Source organism: Sus scrofa, chromosome 2 (genome assembly GCF_000003025.6).
Source record: "Sus scrofa isolate TJ Tabasco breed Duroc chromosome 2, Sscrofa11.1, whole genome shotgun sequence".
Taxonomy (NCBI): Eukaryota; Metazoa; Chordata; class Mammalia; order Artiodactyla; family Suidae; genus Sus; species Sus scrofa.
Genome location: NC_010444.4, coordinates 139632282 through 139658801, shown reverse-complemented (window position 1 = coordinate 139658801; position 26520 = coordinate 139632282). Strand labels below are relative to the sequence as shown.

The following is a 26520-nucleotide window of genomic DNA, read 5'->3' as shown; positions in this document are numbered from 1 at the left end:
TGTAATTTTAAAAGTCATTTCTCACTGGTGGTTTTATGAACTCAAAGGCAAGTTTATTTTGAAAACCTTGTTCTGAATTATTTTTATCTTTCTACTCGGGTTTTACTTTAACATTAAAAAATGTTACATTTCTATGATATTTGTTTCCGTGTTACCATGACAGTTTTCAGAGATGAGTGCTGGATTTCCTCCAACAAGAATGTACCTCCCAACTCTGGCGGAAGGATGGTTTCTAAATCATGGTTAATTCCCTTGAAGCTTTGCCTTTTTTACTTACAGAAGAAGCCTTGACAGCTTGTGCAAAGAATAAACAGTCTTCTTCTGGTGGTTGAGTCCAAAGATGGAAAAGCTCTCTTTATCTTTTTATCTGTTTTCCCCAAATTCTGTCCCCAGAGTTGAAATATGGCGTCCAGTATGTCTTAACCCAAGAAAGTAACATTCTGGCCTATGTATGTTTGTTTGTCTTTTTTTCCATTTAACTCTGTATTTTTTCATTTAACTCTTTGCATTTGGTATTTACTATTCATTTATTCTTTATTCCAAATAATTATTTGAGTCATCACTTTTGCTTAACCCTAGATAAGCCCTAGGGGTTATCTTGGTGATTGAGGCAGATACATTTTTTTTCTGTGCTGGTAGGGCTCAGTGTCTAGAAGGGGAGGCAAGGTTACCAGACAGTTATGGGACAAAGTGGGTCACTTCTTGCGGGAGAACCCAGGGTGTCTGTGACCTCAGAGAACTCTGCTTTGGAGGTTAGAGAGGTCCTCCTGGAGGAAGTGATGTGTAAACGGAGACCTGAGAGATAAACAGGTCTTAGATTAGAGCGGGGGCATCAGATGGGGGGAGGAGTGTTTCAAGGAGGGGGAACAGAATGTGTGAGGGTGTTGGGTGCCTGAGGTCACTGCAGAAAGAAAGCTGAAAACTGGTTTTATTCCCACTTAGCCCCAAAAATCAGATTTCAAAGAAAATCCCTGCAATAGTTTGACTTCATTTTAACATTAACAACTGAAAACCAGAAGGACAATGCAAGTTCTAGGTATGTTTGTGAACACTGGAAGTCATTTGGCCCTGGAGGAGTGAGCTGGGCCTTGTCTGAAGTTTGCCAAGAAGCTGTGTTCATTTTCACACACCCCCTCCCCCAAACTGTTTATGGATGCCTGTCCAAGTAAAAAATTGCAGATGGGAAGTAATGTAGAATTCAGCATCTCTCTGAAAAGGGCTGCTTGTGGTGCAGAGCAGTGGATCCTGTGAGCAGAGGAAAGTCCAATGCAGAACTTTTATTTCTGGAGGCAACAGCAGCTCAAACCCTGGACTGTGTGTCCTGGGTTCCTTTGGAATATTCCAGAAGGTAGAACTGAATTCTGTGTTTGAACATTGGCCACTTACATTTGGTCTTGGAACTGGAGTTACTGGAGTTACTGTGGAATAACTCTGAGGACTGGCGACCCCTCCCCACAACATGGGCAGCGGATGAGCCTGCGTCTGCAGTCTTGGGGCGTGAATAATTGATCTGGAGTGGTGGTTGTCAGCTCTGTATCTGCCTCCCCATGTGGTGGGTAATACTTACTTGAGGGCACTCTCACAGATTTTGATGATAACTTTTTTCCCCGGAAATACACTCTGGGGAAGGAAGGAGCACTCTGGTCATTTTAACGGCAGAACTGTTTAATGGCTCATCATCAGGAAATCCCTGTGTCTGTGGGTTAGAGCAGTGGTTCTCAAAGAATGACTCTTGGACCAGCAGCACCGCATCAAACCGGAACGTGTTAAAAAGGCACATTCTCACTCCCACCTCAGTCCTACTGAATCAGAAACTCTGGGCAGAGGGCCCAGTGATTTGTGTCTTAACGAGCCCGCAAGGTGATTCTGATGCCGACTAAAGTTTGAGGACCACTGGGGTAATTAAGGCAAGCTACAGGTAATGAGAAGATCCTGGGACTTAAATCGATTGATGCCGGAGACTTCGTTGCTCTCTCTCCACTTAAGAAATGTCTTGGAATGAGTGAGTGAGAGTGATGTGATTATGGGGACAGCCATGAATTTGTACATGTTCATTGAAATATGTAAACCATTATTAACTTTGGGTATTTTAATTTTTATTTATTAATGGCACTCAGAAAAGTCATAGCAGTGGGGAACACCACAGTTCAATACTGAAGTTCTAGTGCTGCAGCCAGATCAGTAGCTTCTGGTTTTCTTGTTTTAATTACTCCCTACACTAAGAAATATGTTTAAATTGCCTTTTTAGGAGACACATACATGTGTGTATAAGCAGAACAAATATTTGATGGAATAACACCCTTACTGTATTTTCTGTGCTGTTCTTGTTAAAAAGCATGCTGGTTGCAACCCATTAAATTGATTTCATGATCTCATGACCCACAAACAAAATGTGACCTGCAGTTGTAAAACGTGGCATGGTGAGCTGTTCTGGCATAGACCTGTCTCTAGAGCAGGAGAGGGCTGGGGCTGCCCTCCTCTCTGTGTCAGGTGCATGTAGCTTTCCCTTGCTCTTCTGCTGCTCTTAGCTGTGTGGTCTTGGGCAGTTTACCTGTGTTATATGAGCCTTATTCTCCGGAACTGTCAGTAATGATACTCTCACCTCACAGAGTTGTGGTGATAAATGACGACATTCTTCGCACAGTGATTGGCAGTGGCAGCTACGACTTTACTTGTGGAAATAGTACTAGAGCACTGTTTTTTTCAGAACTTCATCAGTTATATACATTTTTGTGGCAACCAGCACAAAGTGGTGTCTCAAATTTTTTCCCAAATGGTGACAAATAAGTGCCCTCTATAGTCTATGCATTCAGGAATGTTTTTGAATTAATTTTATCTTAAGAACGCATCCACCTTCTGTATATTCTAAAGTATATTCAGATGTTGATATTCCTATTTTTTGGAATGTTTTGTTTTGATGGCAAATTTAGTCCTCTCCTACCCCGAAACCCTTGAGGATACTGAGATTGCAAAGATGCCCCAAGCACATACCCCCGTAGCACTGAATAGGTGCACTTGGGAAGCGGATAAATTATGCTTGTGTTTCTGTGGGAAGATGATCCTTAGACTTTTCTTTTTCTTTTTTTGCCCCCCCTTTTGTTTTTGTGTTTTCTAGGGCTGCACCTGCGGCATATGGAGGTTCCCAGGCTAGGGGTCTAATCGAGCTGTAGTTGCCGGCCTTCACCACAGCCAGAAGCAACGCGGGATCCGAGCCCATCTGCGACCTACACCACAGCTCATGGCAACGCCAGATCCCTAACCCACTGAGCAAGGCCAGGGATCAAACCTGCAACCTCATGGTTCCTAGTCGGATTCATTAGCCACTGAGCCACGACGGGAACTCCCTTAGACTTTTCTTGAATGTTCATATGTGTTGGTGATTGGGGCAGCATCTTAATGTATGTAGCTCTGTAAACTGGCCTCTTAGATCACCATGGATTCTGGGCATTGAGCATGTGGAAGTAACAGGGGTTGGTTACCCATGAATCTGGATGTTGGAGAGACCCAGCTAATGTCCACTTGTCTTTCTGGAGGTCATGATCGTGGTTGGTGGCCAAGCACCCAAGGCGATCCGCAGTGTGGAGTGCTATGATTTCGAGGAGGACCGGTGGGACCAGATTGCCGAGCTTCCCTCCAGGAGATGCAGAGCAGGTGAGCGTGTGTGCTGGCCGCCTCTGCCATCTTGTCTCTACTGGGTGCTCAAACCACTTGCAGCTCCTTTTTCTGCAAACGCCTGTGCATTCGAGACTCCCTTCCTTTCCCTTCCTCACCTGCATAGTTTCTAGCTGCACCTTCTGGGATCAGTTCCTATGTGCTCAGGCACTTCAAGCAAGCCAAGTATTTGTTTGAATCGAGCAAAATTAGACAAGGAAATGTAGATGGAATCCATGTGAGTCCCATAGTGACTTCCAAACATCTGAAGCTGGAAATCACCTCCTCTGGTCAATTATTTGCATTCCTACCTTCTTCCCCGATTGTCACTCTTCAGCATGAGTCATCAGTCCTCTGAGATGACTTTGATGCCTTGGTTTCCTGTGTCTCAGGTGTAGTGTTCATGGCTGGCCATGTGTACGCCGTGGGCGGGTTTAATGGCTCTCTGCGCGTACGGACCGTGGACGTGTATGATGGGGTGAAGGACCAGTGGACGTCCATCGCCAGCATGCAGGAGCGCCGGAGCACGCTGGGCGCTGCTGTGCTCAACGACCTGCTCTACGCCGTGGGGGGCTTTGATGGCAGTACTGGTAGGTCCTGGACTCAGCCCCGCTTCGTCCCAGCCTGGGATCCGCCTTGCATACAACCTGATTTGTTCAGCCAGTTCCTTGGCCAGCCTTCTGTCCCTCTGTAGCCACTGCCCCAAGAATATACCCATCCTCCCTCCTTTCCCAGCTTGCATGTCAGAGCCAGATCTTTCTACACACAGAGTATGTAACTGCCCATGTGCTGTCATTTCTAGCGGCCCTTTTCTCTTCTCAGTGTCTGGGAACTCATTTACCAGGGGATGAGACTTAGAGCAAGTTCAGCCAGACAGTGTCTCAGGTCTCTGGTCTGAACCCTCTGCTGAGCAGATGGGGGAACTGAGCTTCAGCCGTGGGACGAGACCTGGCTCAGGTCATGCAGTCTTTTTCCATGGCCCTTTCTGCTGTGCCACCAAAGCTTTGCAAGGCTGTTCCATTGCAGACACACCCCCTTGTTCCTGGCTTTTATCTAACTGTGAAGTTCAAATAGGAAACTACTAGTGGGTGTGGACTTGGAGAAGCTGTCTTATCTCTCCTTCTAGGTGGATGGCTTAGGAAACAGTAAGTCTGTTAAACTAAAATGATAGCCTTTGGCCCCCAGTGACATGAAAAACAGCATGTTTTACTTCTCTGAAATTTCACTGATTGGCTTTTCTTTGCCTCTTTCATATAATTCCAGAGTCTACAGCCCCTCTAGAGCAGGACCTGAGACTGTGGAGAACAAAGAGAAGTGGGGGCATTGCTTCTTTGGGCCTGGCTTTTGGCTGCCGGTGGAAAACTTGACTAAACTGTAGCCTAAACGAATGAGAGCTTTTGTTTTACTAATGAAACAAGAAGTCCAGAGGTTGGCAGATGCTGACTTGTCCAGTTGCTCGAGGATATTGGGACCAATTCTTTAAGAGTCTCTTGGCCTTATCCTCATGATCACAAGGTGGCTGCTATAGTTCTAGCCAACACATTTGTGTTCCAGGTAGTAAGAAGCAGGGATGGATGGCACATGTATCAGGAAAGCAAAGGCTGTTGCAGAACCTCTCTTGGACTTCTGCTTAGGTTGCACAGACCTGGTCACCCCCACCCCCGCTGCCCGAGCTCCAAGGGAGTCTGGGAAGGCAGGTTTTTAGCTTTCCAGCCTCTGAAGTAGAGGGAGATAAGAAAATAAAAAAGGGTTGGAATAGGTGTTCAGTGAGGCAACCTCAGGTGTTGATTCCATTCTATTCGTTTAATGATTTACATCCTGGCCCCATCCTCTCACAACCCAGCCTCCAGGTCAGGTCTCGGTGGTCCCCTCAGGCAGACACAGTGTAAATGGGCTTCAGGGAGGTGGCATGGACCACAGAGGGAGTAGAGGTGATGCTGAGTCCTACACCCAGGTTTCCAGCCCCCAGGTCTGCACTCTTCCCCTGTCCTCACCGTTAGCACGGCAGGGGGAGGCCTGGCACTGTAGAAATCTCATGAGTCTCTTGTCTCCCAGGCCTGGCGTCAGTGGAAGCCTACAGCTACAAGACCAACGAGTGGTTCTTCGTGGCCCCAATGAACACGCGACGTAGCAGTGTGGGTGTGGGCGTCGTGGAGGGTAAGGAGCTGCAGTGGGTGGTGCCCGTTCCTGTCTTGGCCCCTGGCCTCTTCCTCCTGTCACTGCTCTGGGTCAGGGACTCATACCCGGATTTAGCAGATGCGGAAAGTTGAGGCTGGGAGAGTGCAGCTCTTGGCTCAAGGCCAGACAGTGGATGAGCTGCGCTGGGGGAGTGAGAGGAGCCCGTCACTTTGGCCACTTGTCTCTGTTGCAGGTTGGGTGATCCAGAGTCAGTACACAGCCCAGGAGTATAATGTTGAGAGGGTGGGAGTTAATTGCTTAATTCTGTCCTCATGCTCACACGTCGAACGCTATTAACAGAGCCCCGAGTGAGCTGATTAGTCGCTTCAGGGCGGGTTGGTGGTGGAGTCCTGCTCTGGGCAGGAAAGGTGTGTGTGGTGAGGCAGCAGGGAGCGGTGAGGTCTGGGGTCTGCTTAGATAGTGCCCTGTAGTTTGTCAGTAGCGTCTGAGTTCCAGAGGGGAAATTGATGCAGCCCACACTAGTAGGGAGCATCGCCACTCCCAGACCCCGGGTCTTCTGACTCAAAACTCAGAACATCAGCAAATGCTAACAGAGTTTCATAAATACATGTGAATTCAACATGTTAGAGCATAGAGTATTATTTGGACTAAAACATACTTTGCAGGACAGCACTGATTCACTCGCTGAAGTGAGAATCGAGCTGGAAATCTGCATTCACACGTACACACAGGCATCCTCTGACTCACGTGCACTCACGAGAGCACAGACATACTTTAGGGAGAGTGTAACGTGCATGAGTTAATAGGAGAAAGATTCTTTAATAGAAAGATGTTTTTTCTCTCACTGCATTTCCAGTCCTTACCAGTTCATGTAGTTTAAATTTTAATGTGGAAGTGTATTGTTCTATACGGAAAGACTCAGCTTAGTGAGTGCAAGGATTTTGTCCTCCTAGCAAGATAAATTGTTTCCTGCAGTCTCATCCTCCTGGTGGAAGAGAAAAATTGATTTGTCTGCTCTAAGTGCTTTGTCTCGCCACCTTCCCATTCCCCCACCTTGTTCCTTAGCCAGGAATATCAGACAATAGAGCAGGGGTTGAAAATAGCATATCCCTGGTCGTAGACTCAAGGAGAACCTCGGGAGGGTATTTTTCAGCTGACATGGGGTCAGAATGGTTGATGGGGGTTAGAGGAGGCACCTTCACGGTACTCATTTGAAATACGCCCCCTGCCAGAGGCTTCTGTGAGCATGTGCTGCGCGTGGCAGAGGTGCTGTCCAGTGGCATGTCCTGTAGACTCGGAAGACAGATTGGGATTTGTTTGTCTTGTCCATCCTGAGTTTGAAGCCCTTTGGGCTGCAGGTCGCCCTGGACAGCAGGGAGTCCAGTGGGCAGCTGTGGTGAGAAAGTCCAGGGAGGATCATAGCGGACCCTGCTTCCCGTGGCCTTGCAGTGAGAGGCCACACCGTCTCCACACCGTCTGCACCGCACCCGCCTCTCAGCTCCTTACCGCGGCTGCAGAGCCTCAGGGACGCTGCGGAACAAAGTGGGAGGACTGAGCTCATCTGCTACCAGCTGCCTAGCAGAATCTCTACTTAGGGAAAGGGAGAGTGAAGTGGGAGATGAGGCGGAAGCCCCCAGCAGAGCGGAGATTGTGTGTTCCGGAGACAGGTCGTCCTCGGGAGCTTCTTGCCTCCGCCACACCCCAGGCCTCTCTCCTCACGGGTGCCGGGCAGCTGGCTGCGCAGGTTGTTAGTCTGGGCCCTGAGAGGGTTGTGAGTTGGGATGTTTCCCTCTGGCTTAGTTGAGGGCAGAATCAGGAGGAGGTAGCCCTTTTTTCCAGAAGGGCCTGTTGAGAGGGGCTGGGGTCGGGGGTGTCGTGCGCATAAATCAAGACCAGGCTCAATGATAGAAGAAGGAAGAATTTTATGTTTGATGTGGCCAAAGTCCTGATGCTTGGACATAGTTCTGAGCCTGAGAATCTCTAACTTAAAATAATTGCAGATTTTCACATACTGCTTGTACTTGTGGTATCTCTCCATTTATGAAAGCACATACTGACAAGCTTGAGGTAGCGTTTGGGGCCTGCTGTCTAGGTTGGCCATGGCTCCAGGCAGTAGGAATGGGCAGGGGGTGCCTGCGGCCCCTCAGCACCCTGGGCGCCTGTGGGAGTGTGCAGTCCCACCGTGTCTCAGCTTCCTCTCCTTTGAAAAGAGGAGATGCTTCTGGTGTGGGTTGTACAGACGACCTGGCTTCCGGCTGAAAGATGCCGTGGATGACAAGTGCCAAGTGGTCCTGACTTTCCTGGGGCTTGTTCTTGAGCCGGAGACCCTGGTGGTTTCATTTAGGAAGCCCCATCCTGGGAAGAGAGCTGAGCCACCCCACAGAGAATGTCTGCTTGGCACCTTGTTCCTTTTGCCTCCCTGATCAGATCAGCAGACCCACTGGTTATCTAACCAGTGAGCTGGCTTGAGAGAAAGAAGCACTGCACACTTCCCGCCACCACCCAGACCCCATCTTCCTGGCTGTCCACACAGAAACCCGGGGCTGTGGCATCCGCTCCGAGCACGGCTGTGGGCACCTTCTTCTCCCTGGCCCCTTGGGAGCTGACTGCAGCTGTAACGCCAATAGCCAGCAAAATCATGTGGGTCTTGACACAGCTCGGGTCTGGCCTGGGTTCCTCCTGAACTCTCCTGCCCTTCCCACTACAGTGGGTCACAGGAAACCTCCCCGGTGATCTGGAGGCCACGCAGGACCCCCCGCCCCCCGCCCCCGAGCCCTTTCCCTCCCTCTGGCTGCACAGAGTGTTGTGGATGGAGAGGCTGTCGCACCCGGGCTGAGGCCTGCCCTTGCGTGAGGCCCCCAGGCACAGGCAAGATGTCCTTTTGACCTCACGGTTGCTCAAGTACAAGTATTTAGAAATGATTCTTGCCCTGAAGCTGGCGGCCAGGTGCCAGGAGGGGAGGCGAGACAGGAGTGAGGCAGGCTGGGGAGGGGTGCAGCTTCCTCCCAAGGCTGGGCGCCAGGGCGGGGGCCAGTGTCGGGGTGGGGAGATTTATTCTTTCAAGAGTCTGGTCTTATATTTTCCTTACGATCATGTTGTCCATATATATGAAAGGAATGTGTGCTCATGCTAAAAGACATATTTATGTTCCGTGCTTTTAATATGTACTTGAAGATATTTAAGTGTGTATTTAAATATGTTTTCCATATATATATTATATATAACATGTATGTAGTACATGCTCATGATTGTACATTTATAGCTTATCTTTTGATATTTTTAATATATTGTGTTTTCGTATATATAAAGTAACATATGCTCAGAATAAAAATAGCTTGTAAAATTGGGATATAATTTACATATGATAAAGAATACACATCTTAAGGAGAGAAAAATCCTTTGATTAAATAATCCTTCTCAGTAGATTTTCATTTGGTGGTGTTTATTTAGTCTGTAGCTAGTATGTAAGATCCTTGTTATAACTCCAGGGTCCTCCTAAGTCTGAGAACCCAGCACACACACACGTGTGCATACACACAGACACAGACACAGACACACACACACACACACACGAGACCCTCCCACCCCCAGCACACGCACACGTGTGCGTACACACAGACACAGACAGACACACACACACATGCACGAGACCCTCCCACTGTATTCTAAGACTGCATGTTAAACCCAAATGTTTGACTCTCTCTCTGGGGAACTCAAATACCAATTTCCTGCCCCTGCCTCAGGCTGAAGTGTTGCTCTTGGGTAACAGCATATGGTATTTTTATTTTAAAAATGAGTGATGGCGCCTGAGGGTTCTTGTGCGTGGCTCAGAGATTGCAAGGGGTCTGCAGGTACTTTCCAGCTACCCCAGCCCAGCTTGTGCCCAGGGCACTCCATTCACATGCTTTGCCTGCCAGAGTTGTGGATGGAGTACAAACCGTGTGAAGACGGTACTTGGGTTCTCATGGGAACTATTTTTCCCTATTTGTTCCGTTTGCCGTTGTGAACCTTTAGCTAGAAGGTCTGCCCGCTTGGCTGTAGCTGGGGCCCTCAAGCTTTCCATCTCTCCCGTGCCTTGTCCTGGAGAGGATCTCTCGTGGTTCACAAGCAGGAATACCCTGAGCCCCAGGGGTGCCAGCCCATAGCTCACACTGGGTGTGAGGGGTGCGTTTTGCGAGAGGTGCAGCACTGGTTGGAGATGCTCAGGGCTTAAGAGGAAGCAGAAGGCAGAGGTGTGAAGGATGCTTACCCTGATGGGCAAGTGAGTTGGTGGTCTTCCTGGAGGGATAGGGTCCCGAACGCTGATGGAGGTGTGGGGGCCCCTCCACGTCTGTGCCAGCTTCCACGGTACCCCCTCAGTCACGTTGTCCATTCCAGGGAAGCTGTATGCCGTCGGCGGTTATGATGGGGCGTCCCGCCAGTGCCTGAGCACCGTGGAGCAGTACAACCCCGCCACCAATGAGTGGACGTACGTGGCGGACATGAGCACTCGCCGCAGTGGCGCAGGTACGGTGGGGGCTCGGGGTGAGGCTGGCTCCGATCCGCTCACAGGGGGTCTAGGGGCCAAGAGCTGAGGGTTCTGCCTTACCTCCCTCCCTCTGCTCTCTGGCGGTCTGTAGCGTCTCTCTCGCACCTCCACCGCCAACCCAGCACACAGGAGGTAACCTTCCCCAGGGATTCCTTTGCTCGGGAGTGTCTGAGCTAATTCCCTCTTTGGTGGTGTGTGCGGCTCTGGACAGCGAAGCTTGCTCTGTGCCACGTGCTGTCCGGACACACACTCGCCAGGCCTCGTTGTCCTTGATCCTCATCACGGCCCTCCAAGGCGGACACGGCGTGACTCCACTCAACAGATGTAGAAAGGGAATCGACCGGGGTTGAGGCAAGGTCCTATCGTGAGTAACTGGCAGGGTCAGGATTGCTACTCAGGTCTGTTTCACTTCAGAGGCAGCTTTTTGGACCCCCAGTTATCAGAGTCTCATTCTTATGAAGTAGTAGGACAAGCCCGGCTGTCCCAGTCTTCCGTGGAAAAGCGAACGCTTGCCTGTCTCTGTCTTGGGGTTGAAAGCCAAGCTATTAGTGTTGGTATTTGGAAACAAGCCTGTGTCTCCCCCTCACCTTTGCTTCCCTGCAGCCCCTCCCCACAGGTGGCCACCTCCGCTTCCTGTGGGCGGTCCAGGAGCTGTGTGGTCCTCGGCGATTTTCCAGGAAGTGGAGCAGCAACCCCTTCTTCCCTGCTTTGTCTGTCCCGTCATCTGGGGGCCCAGAGGAAAGGGCCTGGCAGGGAGGCTGATCTCTGGCTCTCTGTTCCCGGTTCCTGTGGGAGGGGTGACTGATGCCCATCCTGGCTGGCAGGAAGGCCATGTGACTTCTGGGAAGGGAAGCCGCCACAGGGACTTTTCCCCCACTGTGCTATTCCTTTATATATCTCGGTGTGTTTGAGGATTGAGTTGTGATCTCACTTTATACTACCAAACACAAGACCACTTCCCCAGCATTCCTTAAATATTACGCTATTTTAATATTTTTCAGGAACAGCTGTGCACTCACTGGTTAGAAAAGGAAAAGCTCTATGGCTTCATTTAAGAAGCATTTGCTTTTGGAAGGCTATTTTTAGGAAGCTCGTCTTGCTGTCTCTGCTGATCCCAACAGGTTGGCCCTCTTCCTAAACCTGTAGCAAAGGAGTGGAAGTCAGGAGGCCTGGCCCGTGGTTCTGGGTCTGCTCCACGCGCCATGCGGCTCTGGCCTCTGATTCTCGATGTGAAAGAGCAGGTTGCAGTAGGTGTCTCCAGCGCCCCGTTCAGTGCCTACACCCCGGCCCTTCTCCATTCATGGGCTCTTCCTGCCCTTTCGGTTTGTAGTACTGGCAGAGTCTTCTTTGCACTTCCTGGAAGTCCTGTGTGTGACGTGAGGTGTGAGAGCATGTGTTGACAGCCTGAGGAGGCGGGATAGCTCCCCAGCAGGGAAGCAGTGTGCCCTGAGCTGCGTGGCTGCTTCTGGGAAAGCCTCGAGCAGAAAGTGGGGCATCCCGGACAGAGCCGGGAGCACAGACCTGCTGAGAAAGTCCAGGCGAGTCTTGTGGGCAGAGCTGCCTTTGGCGGCTTTTTGCTCTGTCTCTGCCAGGCTGCTCAGGGCTTATTGCTCAGTGGAGGCCACTCGGGCTTCACCTGGGCCGGAGGTCCCGGATGGTGACAGGGGGGCTGCCTGCCTGATGCCTGTGTCCCAGGGAGGCACCGTGACCTCAACTGGGGGGATGGACTCCCTCCCAGAGGTGGGGTCTTTGCTCAGGTCTTTGTCAGCACCCTTGCCTCAGGCTCCCAGGGCAGCCTTTCTTTAGCGCTTCACATCCCTAAGATTTGCGGACACTCACTGTGTACTTGGAAGCCCTTATATTTGCCGTGGTAGGTTGTTTGGTGGCTAAAGACCCAGAGACCCTGGCTTCAGGGGCCCCATGGCTCTGGGTCCAGGGAAGCTCCTTGTGAATGCTTGCAGAGGAGCCTGTGCAGGCCATGGTGCCCCAGTGCCAGGAAGGCTGCCCATTTCCTCGGAGCGTGTGGGCCATGCCAGCAGATGGCTGTGAGGAAAGGAGGCCATCTCTGGGTCCCTGCTGCACGTGGAGGAGGGGACAGTGAGGTGCTTTGGAGCACAGTCAGTTCCCTTTGACCCCAGTTCGTTGGAGAGCCTCTGCTGATACAACACCACCACCTGCTGTTCGTTTGGGGCAACTGCGAGGAACCGTTTGCACGTCCGCTTGATAGCCCGTGGGGTTTTACACGTCTTGCCGTCTTGCGTTCAGACGGTACTTGTTGAGAACCTCTTCTCTACTGTCGGGCACAGGGAACCAGATGTGATAAGGTAGCGTGGTTCTTGTCCCTGTGAGGTGTATGTTCTGGAAGTCGATTCTTGGCTCTGAAGCCGGGCTGCACATCCTGATCACCTGAGGTGCTTTGTCTGACTCCTGACCAGTGTCTCTGGGAATGAGGCCGCGTAAGCGCTTTGCAGCCTTCCCCAGCCAGGTGAGCTGCAGCCTGTGGGTGGAGTCCACTGGAACTCCCCGTCTAGTCCGGCTCCCTCACCATACAAGTCGCCCTGCACGGGAGGGCACCCCTGGCAGACAAGCTAGAGACACAGGTCCAGAACCCAGGTGTCCCAGCCAGCAGGTCAGCTGCTCTTTCCAGGGCACTGGGCCAGCCCTCTGCTTTCTGGATTTTATTTCCTTGACTTGTACTAAAGGATGTTAAAAGGTCATGCTGAAACCTGTGAATGACGCAGTCCTGGCACTTGGCTCAGGCTTGTCACCATCATGAGTGACTTCGTGCCCTCTGCCATCCAGGAGGAGAGCGAGCGGGCGGAAAGGACGGCTTCTGCTTCAGGACCAGCAGGGCGGTCTCCAGCGTAGTGATCTCAGCACTCCGCTGTGTAGTTTCCATTTTAACTCTTTTTATTCCACACACACACACACACACATATCAGTAAATAGAAATGGGCTTACCTTGGCTTTACATCTGGAAGTTTTCAGACTGACGATTTTTATGAGGCAGGCAAGGTGTCACTCTGTTTGTCTTACAGACAAGGACCCCGCGTTCCAGGGAAACAAAACAGAACTCCCCATGTCATCCTGCTAGTGCTGACTGCCCAAGACTGGACACCAGGCCTCCTGGTTTCTGGTCACTGTAGCCAGCCCGAGGCTAGGACACTGTGCTCTGCCTTTCAGGGGTTGGGGTCCTCAGTGGGCAGCTGTATGCCACAGGCGGGCACGATGGGCCCTTGGTGAGGAAGAGTGTCGAGGTTTACGACCCTGGAACAAACACCTGGAAGCAGGTGGCGGATATGAACATGTGCCGGCGCAATGCAGGTAATCTGACTGCTTCCTCCTCCTCTCCCTGGGGGCAGGGGGCTGTGTGGCTTTTCTCCTTGCAAACACTAGCTATGAAAGAGAGGCAGAGGGGAGAGGCTCCCAGGGCCTGGGGCCGAGCTGGTATCCTGAGCAGGGAATGTCCACGTGCTGGGGAGGGGAGAGCTTGGATCCCCCAAGGCTAGCCACAGGGCCCCCTCTCAGATGCAGAGGGCTCCTTCCCTGCCATTGAAGGGGGATGGCTTTCACTGCACATAGATGGGCGCAGAGGCCCCAACCTGATGGCTCTGTCAGATAGCTAAGCGCAGAGCTCTGTGGACAGGGCCAAAGTGACACTTGGTTCTGTCTTTTCTTTGGCTATGGGACCCTCTCAGTTCCCACCTTAAACCGGCCTCCTGCCTTTCGGGGTAGCCGTAAAAAGACGTGTGGTTCGTTCTCCAGCAGGGCTTCCCCTGTTCCCTTCTTTTTATTTCCATCTCTCCTTCCTTTCCTTTCTCTTTTTCCTTCCTGTGGGAATGATTTTTCCTTAGAGTGTTTAGGTTTTTAATTCCTGGAGCCTGACATCCTTATTAAATGATTTTCTTTTACAACTTTGCCCTGTGGGTTTTGTCCTATGTATCTTGGTTTATGACTTCTTACTCTATCGCAGTGTTGGCTTAGCCTCGTTTCCCAGGCTAGAAAGACAGGCAGGTGATTTTCAGGCAGGTGTATTTCCTTATACTCAAATTACTTGTTTGCTAAACCCTTTTGCAGCTGACTTGTTGAAAGTGTAAACAGAAGGGAGTTTATTAATTTGCTCATTATCTAAGCCTGCTGTGATGTAACTTGGCATTTGGCCTTGAAGACTATAGAGCCCGCAAGGTAGCTAGTGTGAGAATTAGGTTTATTTGTAAATGCCTGTACGTATACACACACATTCATATATAGATATTTCTATTTTTTGTAACAAAAATATAATCATACTGTAATACCTTTTTTGTTTGTTTTTCTTTGCTTTTAATAGGGCCACATCTGCGACATATGGAAGTTCCCAGGTTAGGGGTCAAATCAGAGCTGCAGCTGCCGGCCTACATCACAGCCACAACAATGCTGGATCAAAGCTGCGTCTGCGACCTACACTACAGCTCACGGCAACGTCAGATCCTTAACCCACTGAGTGAGGCCAGGGATCGAACCTGCATTCTCATGGATGCTAGTCGGGTTCGTTACTGCTGAGCCACAACAGGAATACAACTCCTGTAATACCATTTTATAACCTGCCTTTTAAATCGCCTGGCAGGCTTTTATGACTGTCTTATTATAACCTTAAATATGTTTACATAATATTATTTTAAATGGCTGTAACATAATTTAAATAACCAAGTCACTATTGTACATTTAGGTCCCTTCCATCTTTTATATAAATGATGTTTTGGTTATTATAAATAGTGTCTTTATAGCTAATTAATGCACACATTTAAAATTATTTCTTTGGAATAAAAGGCCAGCAGTGAAATTTTTGAGTCACAGGGAGCATATGGCTTCTGACACCATCCAGAATGGTGGTGCATTTTATGCTCATCAGTATTTAAGAGTATGTGCCAGTACTTTTGTTTTGTTTTGTTTGTCTTTTGTCTTTTGTCCTCTTTTAGGGCCGCTCCCACAGCATATGGAGGTTCCCAGGCTAGGGGTCTTATTGGAACTGTAGCCGCTGGCCTAGGCCAGAGCCACAGCAACGCAGGATCCGAGCCACGTTTGCGACCTACACCACAGCTCACAGCAACGCTGGATCCTTAACCCACTGAGCGAGGCCAGGGATCGCACCCACAACCTCACGGTTCCTAGTCAGATTTGCTTCCTCCGTGCCATGATGGGAACTCCTACCAGTCCTGTTAATGACTACTTTTTGAGCATTATTAACCTTGAATCTAATTTTGAAAAAAAATTATACAGTATATCAGACTCTAGGCTTTTGAGGTTGTGTTGGGCAGTAATGATGTTCTCCTACTTTTCTCTCCCTGCTGCGTGAGCCCTTGCCCCAAACCAGCTAACTCTGAGATCAGGGTGGGTGGAAAGCCTCGTACCTGGGAACTATGTATGGATTTAGACCCCAGCGGTGTGAAGGGATCACAGACACAACCAGTAGCATCACGCAGTATGGATAAGACAGGGTTTATCAGGGAGCGGCTAACAAGCAGAGTCGAATTAGTGGGCGTGAAATCCCCCAGTCTTCTTCTGTAGCTCAGACTGGGCCTGGGAGGCCTGCATGTGCCCGTGGACACCATTCCAGTGGAATGGGGCCTGTGCCCACAGTGCTCTGCATATTTACAGGGCAGGGGCTGTGTCATGGGGAAAAAGCTCCCCGGTCAGAGACATGACCTTGTAGGAAGGGGGATCCTCGGAGCTCAGCGGTTATTGTCAGTATGTTCATCCACTGAGCAGACTCAGGCCCACAGAGCCGATTGTCTGCTGCGCAGCCATGACGGGGAGGAAGAGCGCCAGGGCACCCCAGGCTTGTCCCTCGTCCTCTCCCTTGGTGCTCCTGCTGTAACACCTCCTGTGGCCTCCTTTTCCATTCCCAGGGGTCTGTGCAGTGAATGGGCTCCTGTATGTGGTTGGAGGGGACGACGGATCCTGTAACTTGGCTTCGGTGGAGTACTACAATCCTGTCACTGACAAGTGGACACTGCTGCCAACCAACATGAGCACAGGGCGGAGCTACGCAGGTCAGTGTCCACCCACCCCCACTCCAATGCCCACGCTGGGGGCTAGGGTGGGGTGGGGCATGTGGGGCGGGGGTAAACCTGCTTATCTTGGGACCGAGTGCCTCCTCCAGGGGTGGCACGTTTGTCACATGTCACCACTCCTTGATTCTCTGCCCACAACATACACCCCAAATTAGCACTTGTTTCCCTAGCAAACCTGAATGTAGCCTCAGAATTAATTGTTTTTAAAAAACAATTTTTATTATGGTTGATTTACAGTGTTGTCAATTTCTGCTCTACAGCAAAGTGACCCAGTTATACATACATACACACACACACACACACACACACACACACACACACATATATATCCCCGTTCTTTTACTCATATTATCTTCCCATATGTTACATCACATGTGATTAGATATAGTTCCCTGTGCTATACAGCAGGACCTCATTGCTTATCCACTCCAAATGCAATAGTTTGCATCTACTAACCCCAAACTCCCAGTCCATCCCACTCCCTCCCCCTCCCACTTGTGAACCACAGGTCTGTTTTCCAAGTCCATGAATTTATTTCTTTTCTGTAGATATGTTCATTTGTGCCATATTTTAGACTCCACATATGGGTGATATCATATGGTATTTGTCTTTCTCTTTCTGACCTGACTTAGTATGAGAATCTCTATTTCCATCTATGGTGCCACAAATGGCGCTATTTTGTTCTTTTTAATGGCTGAGTAGTATTCCATTCTGTATATATACTACATCTTCTTAGTTCAGTCTCCCAAGGAAATAGAAATAAAAACAAAAATAAACCAGTGGGACCCAATCAAACTTACAAGTTTTTGCACAACAAAGAAAATCATAAAAAAAGAAGACAACCTACAGTGGGAGAAAATTGTTGCAAATGATGCAACTGACAAGGGCTTAATCTTCAAAATACATAAACAACTCACACAACTCAACAGCAAAAAAACAACCCAATTGAAAAATGGGCAGGAGACTTAAATAGACATTTCTCCAAAGAAGACATATGGATGACCAACAGGCACATGAAAAAATGCTCAGCATCACTAATTACTAGAGAAATGCAGATCAAAACTACAATGAGGTGCCACCTCACACTGGTCAGACGTCGTTATAAGTCTACAAATAACAAATGCTGGAGAGGGGGTGGAGAAAAGGGAACCCTCCTGCACTGTAGGTGGGAATGTAAGCTGGTACAACCACTATGGAAATCAGTATGGAGGTTCCTCAGAAAAATAAAGAACTACCATATGATCCAGCATCCCATTCCTGGGCATATATCCAGACAAAACTATAACTCAGAAAGATACACGCACCCCTATGTCATTGCAGCATTATTCACAATAGTCAAGACATGGAAACAACCTAGTGCCCACGGATAGATGAATGGATTAAAAAGAAGTGGTGCCTAGATACAGTGGAATATAACTACTCAGAAATCTTCTTAGTGCAGTGTTCCAGGGGCCACTTCCAACTGATCTGAGTTGTCCTAAGAGGTTTAGAATTTCATTGCCCCTCCTGATTTGTTTTGTGCTGGGCTCTTAGGTGGAATAAGATACAGTTCTTGCTTTCCAGAAATTAAACTGGAAGGCTCAGACCTGCCCACAACACCAGGAAATACAAGATGATATACATGCAAGTTCTGAGTGACATGTCCTATACAGGCTTTGGGATGTGACACGTGAGAACTGACAGAGTCAGGGAACATGTCCTGGAGGAGACGGAGCCTGATTAAACGTCGAGGGTGGGTCAAAGTCACACAGCTAGCTGCCCTTTGGGGGTGTCCACTCCTTGTGCCACAAGGCAGTGTGTTAGGGATAGAGCATGTAGACGCTCTCATCTTTTCAACAAGTTGAATGAGGCTGTATCCTCCCATTTTATAGATGGAGTGTTAAGTAATCTGCCCAAAACTGCTTAGCTAAAAAATGTCCATGTCACACGGAGTCCCCTTTGTGCCCCCAGCAGGTTATGGACCTGGTATTGCCTTTGTGAGGAAGTGGGTCTGATCCCTTGCCTGGCTCAATCAGTTGAGGATCTGGTGTTGCTGTAAGCTGTGGTGAAGGTCACAGATGTGGCTTGGATCTGGTGTTGCTGTGGCTGTGGTGTAGGTCTCAACTGTAACTCTGATTATACTCCTAGCCTGGGAACCTTCATATGCCGCAGGTGTGGCCATAGGAAAAAATGCCCAAGTCAGAATTCAGACCCAGGTCTGAGTCCTAAGACCATGCCCCTTGTGCTCCCTTGGCTCAGGGTTTGCGGACAAAGCCTTCTCAGCCAGAGGCTGGAGTGGGGAGTGAGGAATGAGACCGATGTAGAGGCTTATTCCAGGGATGCCTGTGATGTATTTGGCGAGGACCAGAGCTGGTGGCGCTGAGGTCAAGGGTCTCTAGGGAGATGACCAAGCGCAGGTATCTGCGAGGTAGCTCGGCTCCTCGTATCCCCTTCTCCACATACCAGAACGGTTAGAGCTAACATTTGTTTCTTGAGCACAGCCAGTGTGCCAGCCACCGTCCTCTGTATTTTATGATGGTTATCTTGTATAATCACCGTGATTCCGGTGCTGTTCTTATTCCATTTTGCGTTAGAAAGGTCATCTTTCCATTTTGTTTGGATTTCAGTGCTAAGGAAGATTATGCCGTACAAGCTCTAAGGGGTTCATGTTACATTTCGTCAGCCCACGTCTTCAAGTAATAAGCCTATTTTACCTTTTTTTTTTTCTTCATTTGTGATTTTTGTCAACTGGCAAAAGAGAAAAGATTCTAGAGGCATTTTTGGCCCTAGAGCAATTCTGTTCTTATGGTCAATTGTTAAAACCAGTGCTGTTGTTTTCTTCTTGAAGCCAAAGTGGGAAGGGCAGGTATTTTCTAGCATAAGGCAGTGAGGCCAGAAAGTGATCCCCCCTCAGCTCCACGAGCGCCTCACTGAGATGGGGAGGCATAGGTGTGAGTGGCTGGAATCCTGCATAGGTGCTGAATGTTGCGTGTCTGTGTCGTCACCGTTCACCCTGTCCACAAGCAGGTGGGAGGGAGACAAGCCGACGAGCCGTTTGTGTTCAAACCCATTGATTGAGTGAATCGGTTATCTTAGAATCTAAGTAAATGGCCTGAAATGCAAAGCTTTATGGATGGAGTTATTTATTGGAGCATTATTTGCAATAGCAAAAAAAACCCCTCAGAACTACTTAATGTCTGACATGAGGGAAAGAGCTAAATAAACTGGAATATTTATACAGTGGAAATGGTTTTAATATCATGAGAAAATGGAGCAGACTGTTAGTTAAAAAAAAAAAAAAAAAAAAAAAAGACCATACGAGCAGTCCTGGTTCATGGGAGTCAGAGTAGCTCCTGCTTAACAGAAATAGCTACTGGTGTCACATCTGAATTTGAGTCCCAGCTCTGCCACTAGCCATGAGCCTCTGGGCAAGGCATTCGATCGGACAGGACCTCTGTTTTCTCATTTATAAGAGGAGAATAAAATCATATCAAGCCTCTTAGGGCTCTTGTGAGAGTGAAATGTAATAATACTGGAAAGCTCTGAGCCCAGTGCTTTCTTGCCAGAAACTGCTCAGTTGATGATGGTGATTCTTATTACAAGCCAGGAACTCTTCCGGAAAGATGATATGGATTCTCTTTGTATGAAGGAGTTAACGTTCTCTTTCTTGGTGGTGGTCTGCTTTTTTTTTTTTTTTTTTTTTTCAAATTTTCGATGATGAAATGTTTTATGTTCATAATCAAAAGAGAAAGTTTATATACAAAGCAATACAGCATCCTGATTCTGAAACAAAGGCTACCTTGAGAAAGAGGAGCCTGAGGTGCAGGCAAGGTGTTCTCAAGCTCAGGCAGCACACCTGGGCTTGAGGACTCGGGCTCTCCCCGCCTCTAAGCTTTTATGTCTGCGTCTCTGTCTAGGAATTCACGTGAGGTGCGTGTTAGCAGGCTCTCACCGTGGGCACACCTGGGCTTTCGTTTAGCAATGTTCTCTCAGTCTCATCTTCAACCAAAAGATTTGATGGTCATGAGAATATGTTAAAATGAGGCTCGCCGTTACCTCTCACCTGCAAGTTAAGAGTTTGACTCAGCTGCAGATATCAGAAAAACCGACAGGAACTTGCTTATATAAGGAAGGAGCGCTTTTCCCAGGCAGAGAGAAGTCTGGGGCTGTTCTGGTGGCTCAGACTGTCACTGAAGAGTCACGGTTCTCCTGTCCTTTCTGCTCTGCCAGCTTTATGAATAGCGGTTGCTCCCTGGGCCTTGCATAAGCCTTCTTCCAGGAAGGACAAGGGAGAAAGCCAAGCTTGCAGCACTGGCAGACTTGCATTTACAATCATGTCGCCCAGGACTGGGTCAAACAGCACGTCCAGCTGCAAGGTAGTCCGGGAAGCTGAGCTCATACAGCAGAGGGCAGCCAGTAGAAGGGTTGTTGGATGAATCAGCCTACAGTATCTGCCGCACAGCCGCAGCCCATTACAAGCAAGATTTTAGGCTCATAAGTTAGCTGTTGAGGATGGTTCAGCTTGGCTAACACAGTAGCACATACAGACATGTCTGGAGTGTTTAAAAGTCTAGAATTTAGCGTTGGAAGGGGCTTTTGGTTTGATGACATTAAATACCATGGGAACGGAGACTAAAGAGGTGCATGGACTTGCCCGAAGCTGCAGTGCCGCTTGACTGGTAGCAGAGCTAGGGTGGGGATTCAGGTGTTTTTATTGCTGTAAGGTCGGTCCTTGTTCTTCCTGGTTCGTTTCAGTGTCTTCTAAAAGCAGGCATGAATCACTTGTCACTTCTCTTAAGGTGATACTGGTCTAGAGCTGAGGAGCTTCCAGGTGAGTGCTCTGTGGTTCAGCTGAGGGCTGGGCTTGGGGTGGGGGTGGTCATTACAACATGAGATTGTGTGATGAGGTTGGCGAGGCCACCCATCTGTGGTGTCAAGGGACTGTGCTCATGGGCTCAGACATCTTGTGGGGACTTGGCTGCTGGCGACCTACGTCACGGGCTCTTTAGTGTTTGGGTAACACATTGTGCCCATTTCCCTAGGCTGTGGCTTAGGATGTTGTGGACTCATGAATTCTGGGAGACTCAATAACCTTGGAGAAGCTGCGATGGTAACTTTCTCCCCTTTTCATCTTAGGCGTTGCTGTGATTCACAAGCCTTTGTGACCCCAACTCCCACTGCCAGGAGGTGGAGGAAGGGAGGGCTGCTGCCTGTGACTCGGAACAGCGGGACCAGAAGCCTGGATGCCACTGCTGCCGGAGTCTGCAGTGGAGCGAGAGCCACCCTCCTCCAACTTGGCAGAGTTCTCTGGGCAGGAAGACCGTGGCCCGCCTCCTGCTCCCACGAGGTGTTTTGTCCTCTGCCCTGAGCAGTCCTCTGCACCTCTGAGGGTCTTCTGGTATTTCTACAGGGACACCCGAGAACCTGGAACCTGTGCGTGTGTGTGTGTGTGTGTGTGTGTGTGTGTGTGTTTGCGTGCACGCGTGCATATGTGTGTGTGCATGCAGATCGTGACGTTTCACTAAGCCGGGAGTGGTGCTGGTCTGCTCCATTTCTGTACTACTGATCCTTCAGCTTTGCTAAAAATCGAATCACAGAAACTGCTCTTCTGGATTTGCCCCGCGGGGACCTTGAGACTACTAAAGCTGCTGCCTACTGGAAGAGCAGTTGTCAGACTGGGAATGTCTGGGGATGACGGGTAAGGGGACAGTGCTCTGACCAGGCCCGTATACCAGCCTAGACTACTGGCACTGTCCGCAGAAGAATGGGCATTCTCGAAGCTTCCCCATGGTCTCTGTGCGCTAGAACTAGGAACCACAGGTTCCCCGGCTCCTCGGCCGCGGCTCTTCCTTGGGTTCGCCTCTTGGAAGTTCTCCAGTCTCCGGGCTCCTGGTCTTTGACGTCATGGATTCCAGGTTCGGGAGACTTTGTATCTCTTCGGTTGGGAATACTAGCTCTTCAGAGAAGCATTGAGTAGCACACTGGATTAAAAAAAAAAAAAGCCATGAAGAACAAAAATGATGAAACAGAGGGGTAAGGCTTCAGCCTCTGCCTGGAATAGTCCCAGAGAGGATCCTCTACCTAGGTTTTACCAGGATAGGACTGTCCCTGTTCATACCTCTTATCCAGGTGTGATTATTCAGCGCGGCCTCTTTTACTCTCACAGCTATTCTGGTTTGGAGGATAAGTGAAAGGTCACCCCACTTCCAAACTCAAAGATCGGTTTGTCCCTGCCCTGGATGGGGTCCGGCATGCTTCGCATGGACATGGAGGATGTCACAGGCGCGGAGGGGCTGGGGCTGCCCTCGCAGTCTGTGACGAGGGCCCGGTGTGTCTGACATCCTCGTCTTCCTTTCCTTGGGCTCTCCCCCGTCCCAGGGCCTGCGCTGCCCCACAAGGGAGGACATGGTGGTAGGCCCCGGCTGTATGATCTCTCCAGGGCTACCTGCACTTTGAGAGAGGAGCTCGATGAAAGCTTAGCTAATTCATAGGTAAAAATGATTACTGACAGAACTTCAGACACCTGGAGGCGGGTATTTGAGGGCACATGGGGTCATTTGCTTTAAAAAGAAAATAGAAACTTAAAGCTGTGCTTTTCCCAAACCAGCTAGTTGTCTGTGTTGGAACTTCCAGCGTAAGGAGGGGCAGTCTTATGTCTGGAGAAGAGTCTCACACCAGGGGCCGGGGTTTAACCCTCCTGGATGTCAGGGTCCACCTTGAGGGGGCCAAGGGGCTTTATGAACTCTGATGCTGGACTTCGGACACAGTGGGGCTACTTCAAGCAGGGTCAGCAGGAGACTGGCGTTCTCCCCACCTGACCCAGAGTCAGAAACCCAGGCCTCTCCCCGGAGAGCTGGCCGCTTTGTGTATTTACTGTGTATTTATTGTCACGAAACACTCAACTCTTCTGAGGAGAAGCCTTTCCTTCTGATGTTGAGCAGGTGTTATTTCAGCGAGACATTTGGAGGACACCAGCTTTGGTGGACCTGGAAAAGCAGCTGGGAAAGGGATGGCTGTGAGTTGGGCACTCTGCTCTCATCTGGCACAGATGGGACTGGGGCTTCAGGATCGGAAGCTGATGGAATGTGTTTTTGTTCCAGATGTTCTTCCTCCCTCTCACACTGTGTGTGTGTGTGTGTGTCTCGGGATGAAGCTGGGGGTTGGAAGCTGCACCGTGCATCACACAGCTCCTAATTTCAGATGCAAAGTGAAGGCCCCTCTCCTCCCCCAACACCTGGAAGGTGAATTTTCCTGCTCATGTGGGGGAGACTCTTGTTTGTGTGTCACCTTCCCAGAAAGGCTCCCTCTCCAAGAGCTAGCCAGCCTGTTAGCCGCTTTGAGGTTTCCGCTCTGGGCCCCACCTCTCCCGTCTCCATTCCCAGGAAGCACTGCTCTGCTGGCCGTGCTACCGAGGCCATATTCATTTCATCCTCACGTGTCCTTTCTCACGGGGATGAGAACACTGGTACGTTGTAAAAGCCAGTTTGCTCTAGCTGCCCACAGATGCCATGCAAAACCTGCTCTCTCTTTATCACCAGGTACGATTCTCTCTCCACAGTGGGCACAACAGACTTATTTGCAAGTCTGTGCTGGTCATGTGGTAGGTGAGCCGCCCCTCCGCCCCCCATTCTGGTGGCCTCAACTGCTTGTGAATGCAGCTTTGCCAGTGGGGTATCTGAAATCTGGTCACAGCGATGAAATGGAATTGCGGCCCAAGGTTATAAGCAGCTTAGACGCCACTTGGATACTGATTTGGACAACAGAGAAGTCAGACTCTGAATCCCAAAGTTATTTCTCAAAAGTACCCAATGGTACCTCTCCATCTGAAAAGTTGCAGATCATGCAAATGAAAGTGACCTCATTTTCTGCTATGCAATAAGAATACCTAATTCTGTTTCATGACAAACTAGTTGCAATACCCCCTGAGATGCTTTTTGAGCTGTCTTACTTTGATATCTGTTGTGTAATGTTTGTATATTCCTGAGCCAGATCCTTTCGAAGATTGCCTTTTTATAAAACTGAAGCTATAGCTTTCAGGCTAAAATTTTAACGTAGCTACTATTTTTATAAAATAATTTTTCAGGTTATTTGAATTGCTTTTTATTGTCCATGATAATGAAATGTTATGTTCTATGCGTCATTCACTCTCAAACATAGTTCACGCCTGTAGCTCTCTTCCCTCTGTTTCTCACCCTCCTCAGACTCACTTCTCAGTTGCTCCAGGTAAATGAGACTTTTTTGACTTGCAGTCTTCTTTCTTGCACCATATTCAAGGGAGATTACTGAAAAACACAATCACTGGTTTTTCTTGAATCACTTAGGAACTAACTTGAGCACTTGCCATCCATGTCGCCTGCGTCCTTTTTTGGAGTCCCTTTGAGGCAGGGGTGGGGCTGGTGGGCCTGTCTCCTGGCGGTGCTTGTGGCCGGGCTCGGGCTCGGAGCCCACCCCTGCGGCATGGAGAAGCCTCAGGGAGAGGCCTGCCCTCCAGCACCAACTCTGGGAGTCTCCTAGGTCCCGCTGATGCATCTTCATTCTTACCCATCTCTATGTCTTTCTGAAGCTTCTAGCAGCCACGGCTTTTGCTGCTGGATGATGTCTCTCTCAGAAGCATCTTGTCTGTGAACTTTAAAAGAGGGGTCACGTCCTCACCAAGAAAGCGTTAAGCATGTGCTTTGCAGGTGCTTCTTCTATACTTACAGTGTATTTCTTGAGCTATGTCTGCACTCCAGGCCCTATTTTGTGTGTTTATCTGCCCTTTCATCTCATTTTAAAAAGCTGTGTTTTCACGGGGATGGTGCCTCTGAATCGCCTCCATGCTCCCCCTTTGCTCCTTGATGGATCAAGTTGGGAAGCTGAGCACACTCATCATCCAGTTGGCTGGAGGTTTTCTCTTTGCCTGGAGAAGCAAGGCGTTTGGAATGTATTTTTTTTTTTTTTTGGAATGTTTGCACTATTTAGAGTCCTAAGCCCCTCATGTTCAGCTGTGCTATGTGTCTACTGACCAAGCAGGAGAGCGGGCAGCACCTCTGACACTTGGGAGTGTCCGAGGTGGCTTCCGTAGAGGAGAAGCACAACCTCATGGCCCCTCTGTGGCCTTTGTCGTGAGGCTCAGTGACTTGATGTGGCATCGGCCGAGGTAGCAACGCCTGGGACTGTGGCATTTGTAGAAGCAAATTGCCCTCGTGCTATGTTCTTGCCTTTGGTTGTGAGATTTCAAATTATTTCCCCCCCTTTTTTTTCAGTGGCAATAAGGACCCTTGGACTTGTTGTTTAATTTGTATATGATGTGTACAGAGACACTGAATGTGTTTGTGTGTGCGGGTGCCATGTCCATGTGGTGGTCCATAGGCAGGCAGACTCGACCCCGACGCCTCGGACACAGCGTGATGTATGTAAGCCGCGTCCTCGGTCTGCCCTGCTCAGCTCAGATGGCAGGGCTGGCGGAGCATGTGGAACTCTTGTCGCTTGATCCGATATAGTGCCAGCTGAACGGACAGTTCCCCAAGTGTGTTCTTCTAACGGGAATCGTGGTCTAGTTTCCCATACTTCATGTTCCTTTACTTTTAATAAAAGCTGAACTGTGAGAACCTTTCTCAGTGTCTCATTTCTGGAGTCCAGCCTTTTTCTGCTGTGTCGGACATGAAAAGGACAGACTCACTCTGCATGTCATCAGATTAAAAACTTTTTCTCTCCGAGATCTGCTGGACAGGGCCTGGGTCCCTCTGGTCTCCGTTTTTCGGCACCGTGCCAAGGCCGACAGAGCTCTTCCGCGAGGCCCACGAGGCCAGTCCCTCCAGTCGGTGTTCGGTGGTGGGCAGCTGCCTGGTGAGCATGGTGAGGTGGGTGCGGTGGCCTCAGGCACAGAAGGGGGAGGTAGAGATTTGGCTATAGATAAACACTGATTCTTACTTCTTTTTCTTTTTTTCTTTTTATGGCCACACCTGTGGCATATGAAAGTTCCTGGGCTAGGGACTGAGTGGGAGCTGCAGCTGCAGGCTGACACCGCAGCCATAGCAACACTGGATTCGAGCTGCTTCTGCGACCTAAACTGCCACTTGTGGCAACACTGGGTCCTTAACACCTTAAGTGAGGCCAGGGATCGAATTCATATCCTCACAAATGCCATATTGGGTTCTTAACCTGCTGAGCACCACAGAAACTCCTAAACAT

At 49.5% G+C, this 26520-nt stretch overlaps 1 protein-coding gene across 16 annotated transcripts in view; it reads left to right on the top strand.

Moving 5' to 3' along the window:
• Positions 1–25934, top strand: part of KLHL3 (kelch like family member 3) — a 257212-nt gene extending 231278 nt beyond the window's left edge. For all 16 annotated transcript variants that reach the window (XM_021084794.1, XM_013995148.2, XM_021084795.1 and 13 more), the window contains 7 exons: positions 3534–3651; positions 4044–4241; positions 5707–5808; positions 10168–10296; positions 13502–13642; positions 16204–16347; positions 21484–25934. In XM_021084794.1, the coding sequence (XP_020940453.1) occupies positions 3534–3651; positions 4044–4241; positions 5707–5808; positions 10168–10296; positions 13502–13642; positions 16204–16347; positions 21484–21512 (861 nt within the window). In that variant the 3' untranslated portion in view covers positions 21513–25934. The remainder of the gene's footprint in view (positions 1–3533; positions 3652–4043; positions 4242–5706; positions 5809–10167; positions 10297–13501; positions 13643–16203; positions 16348–21483) is intronic.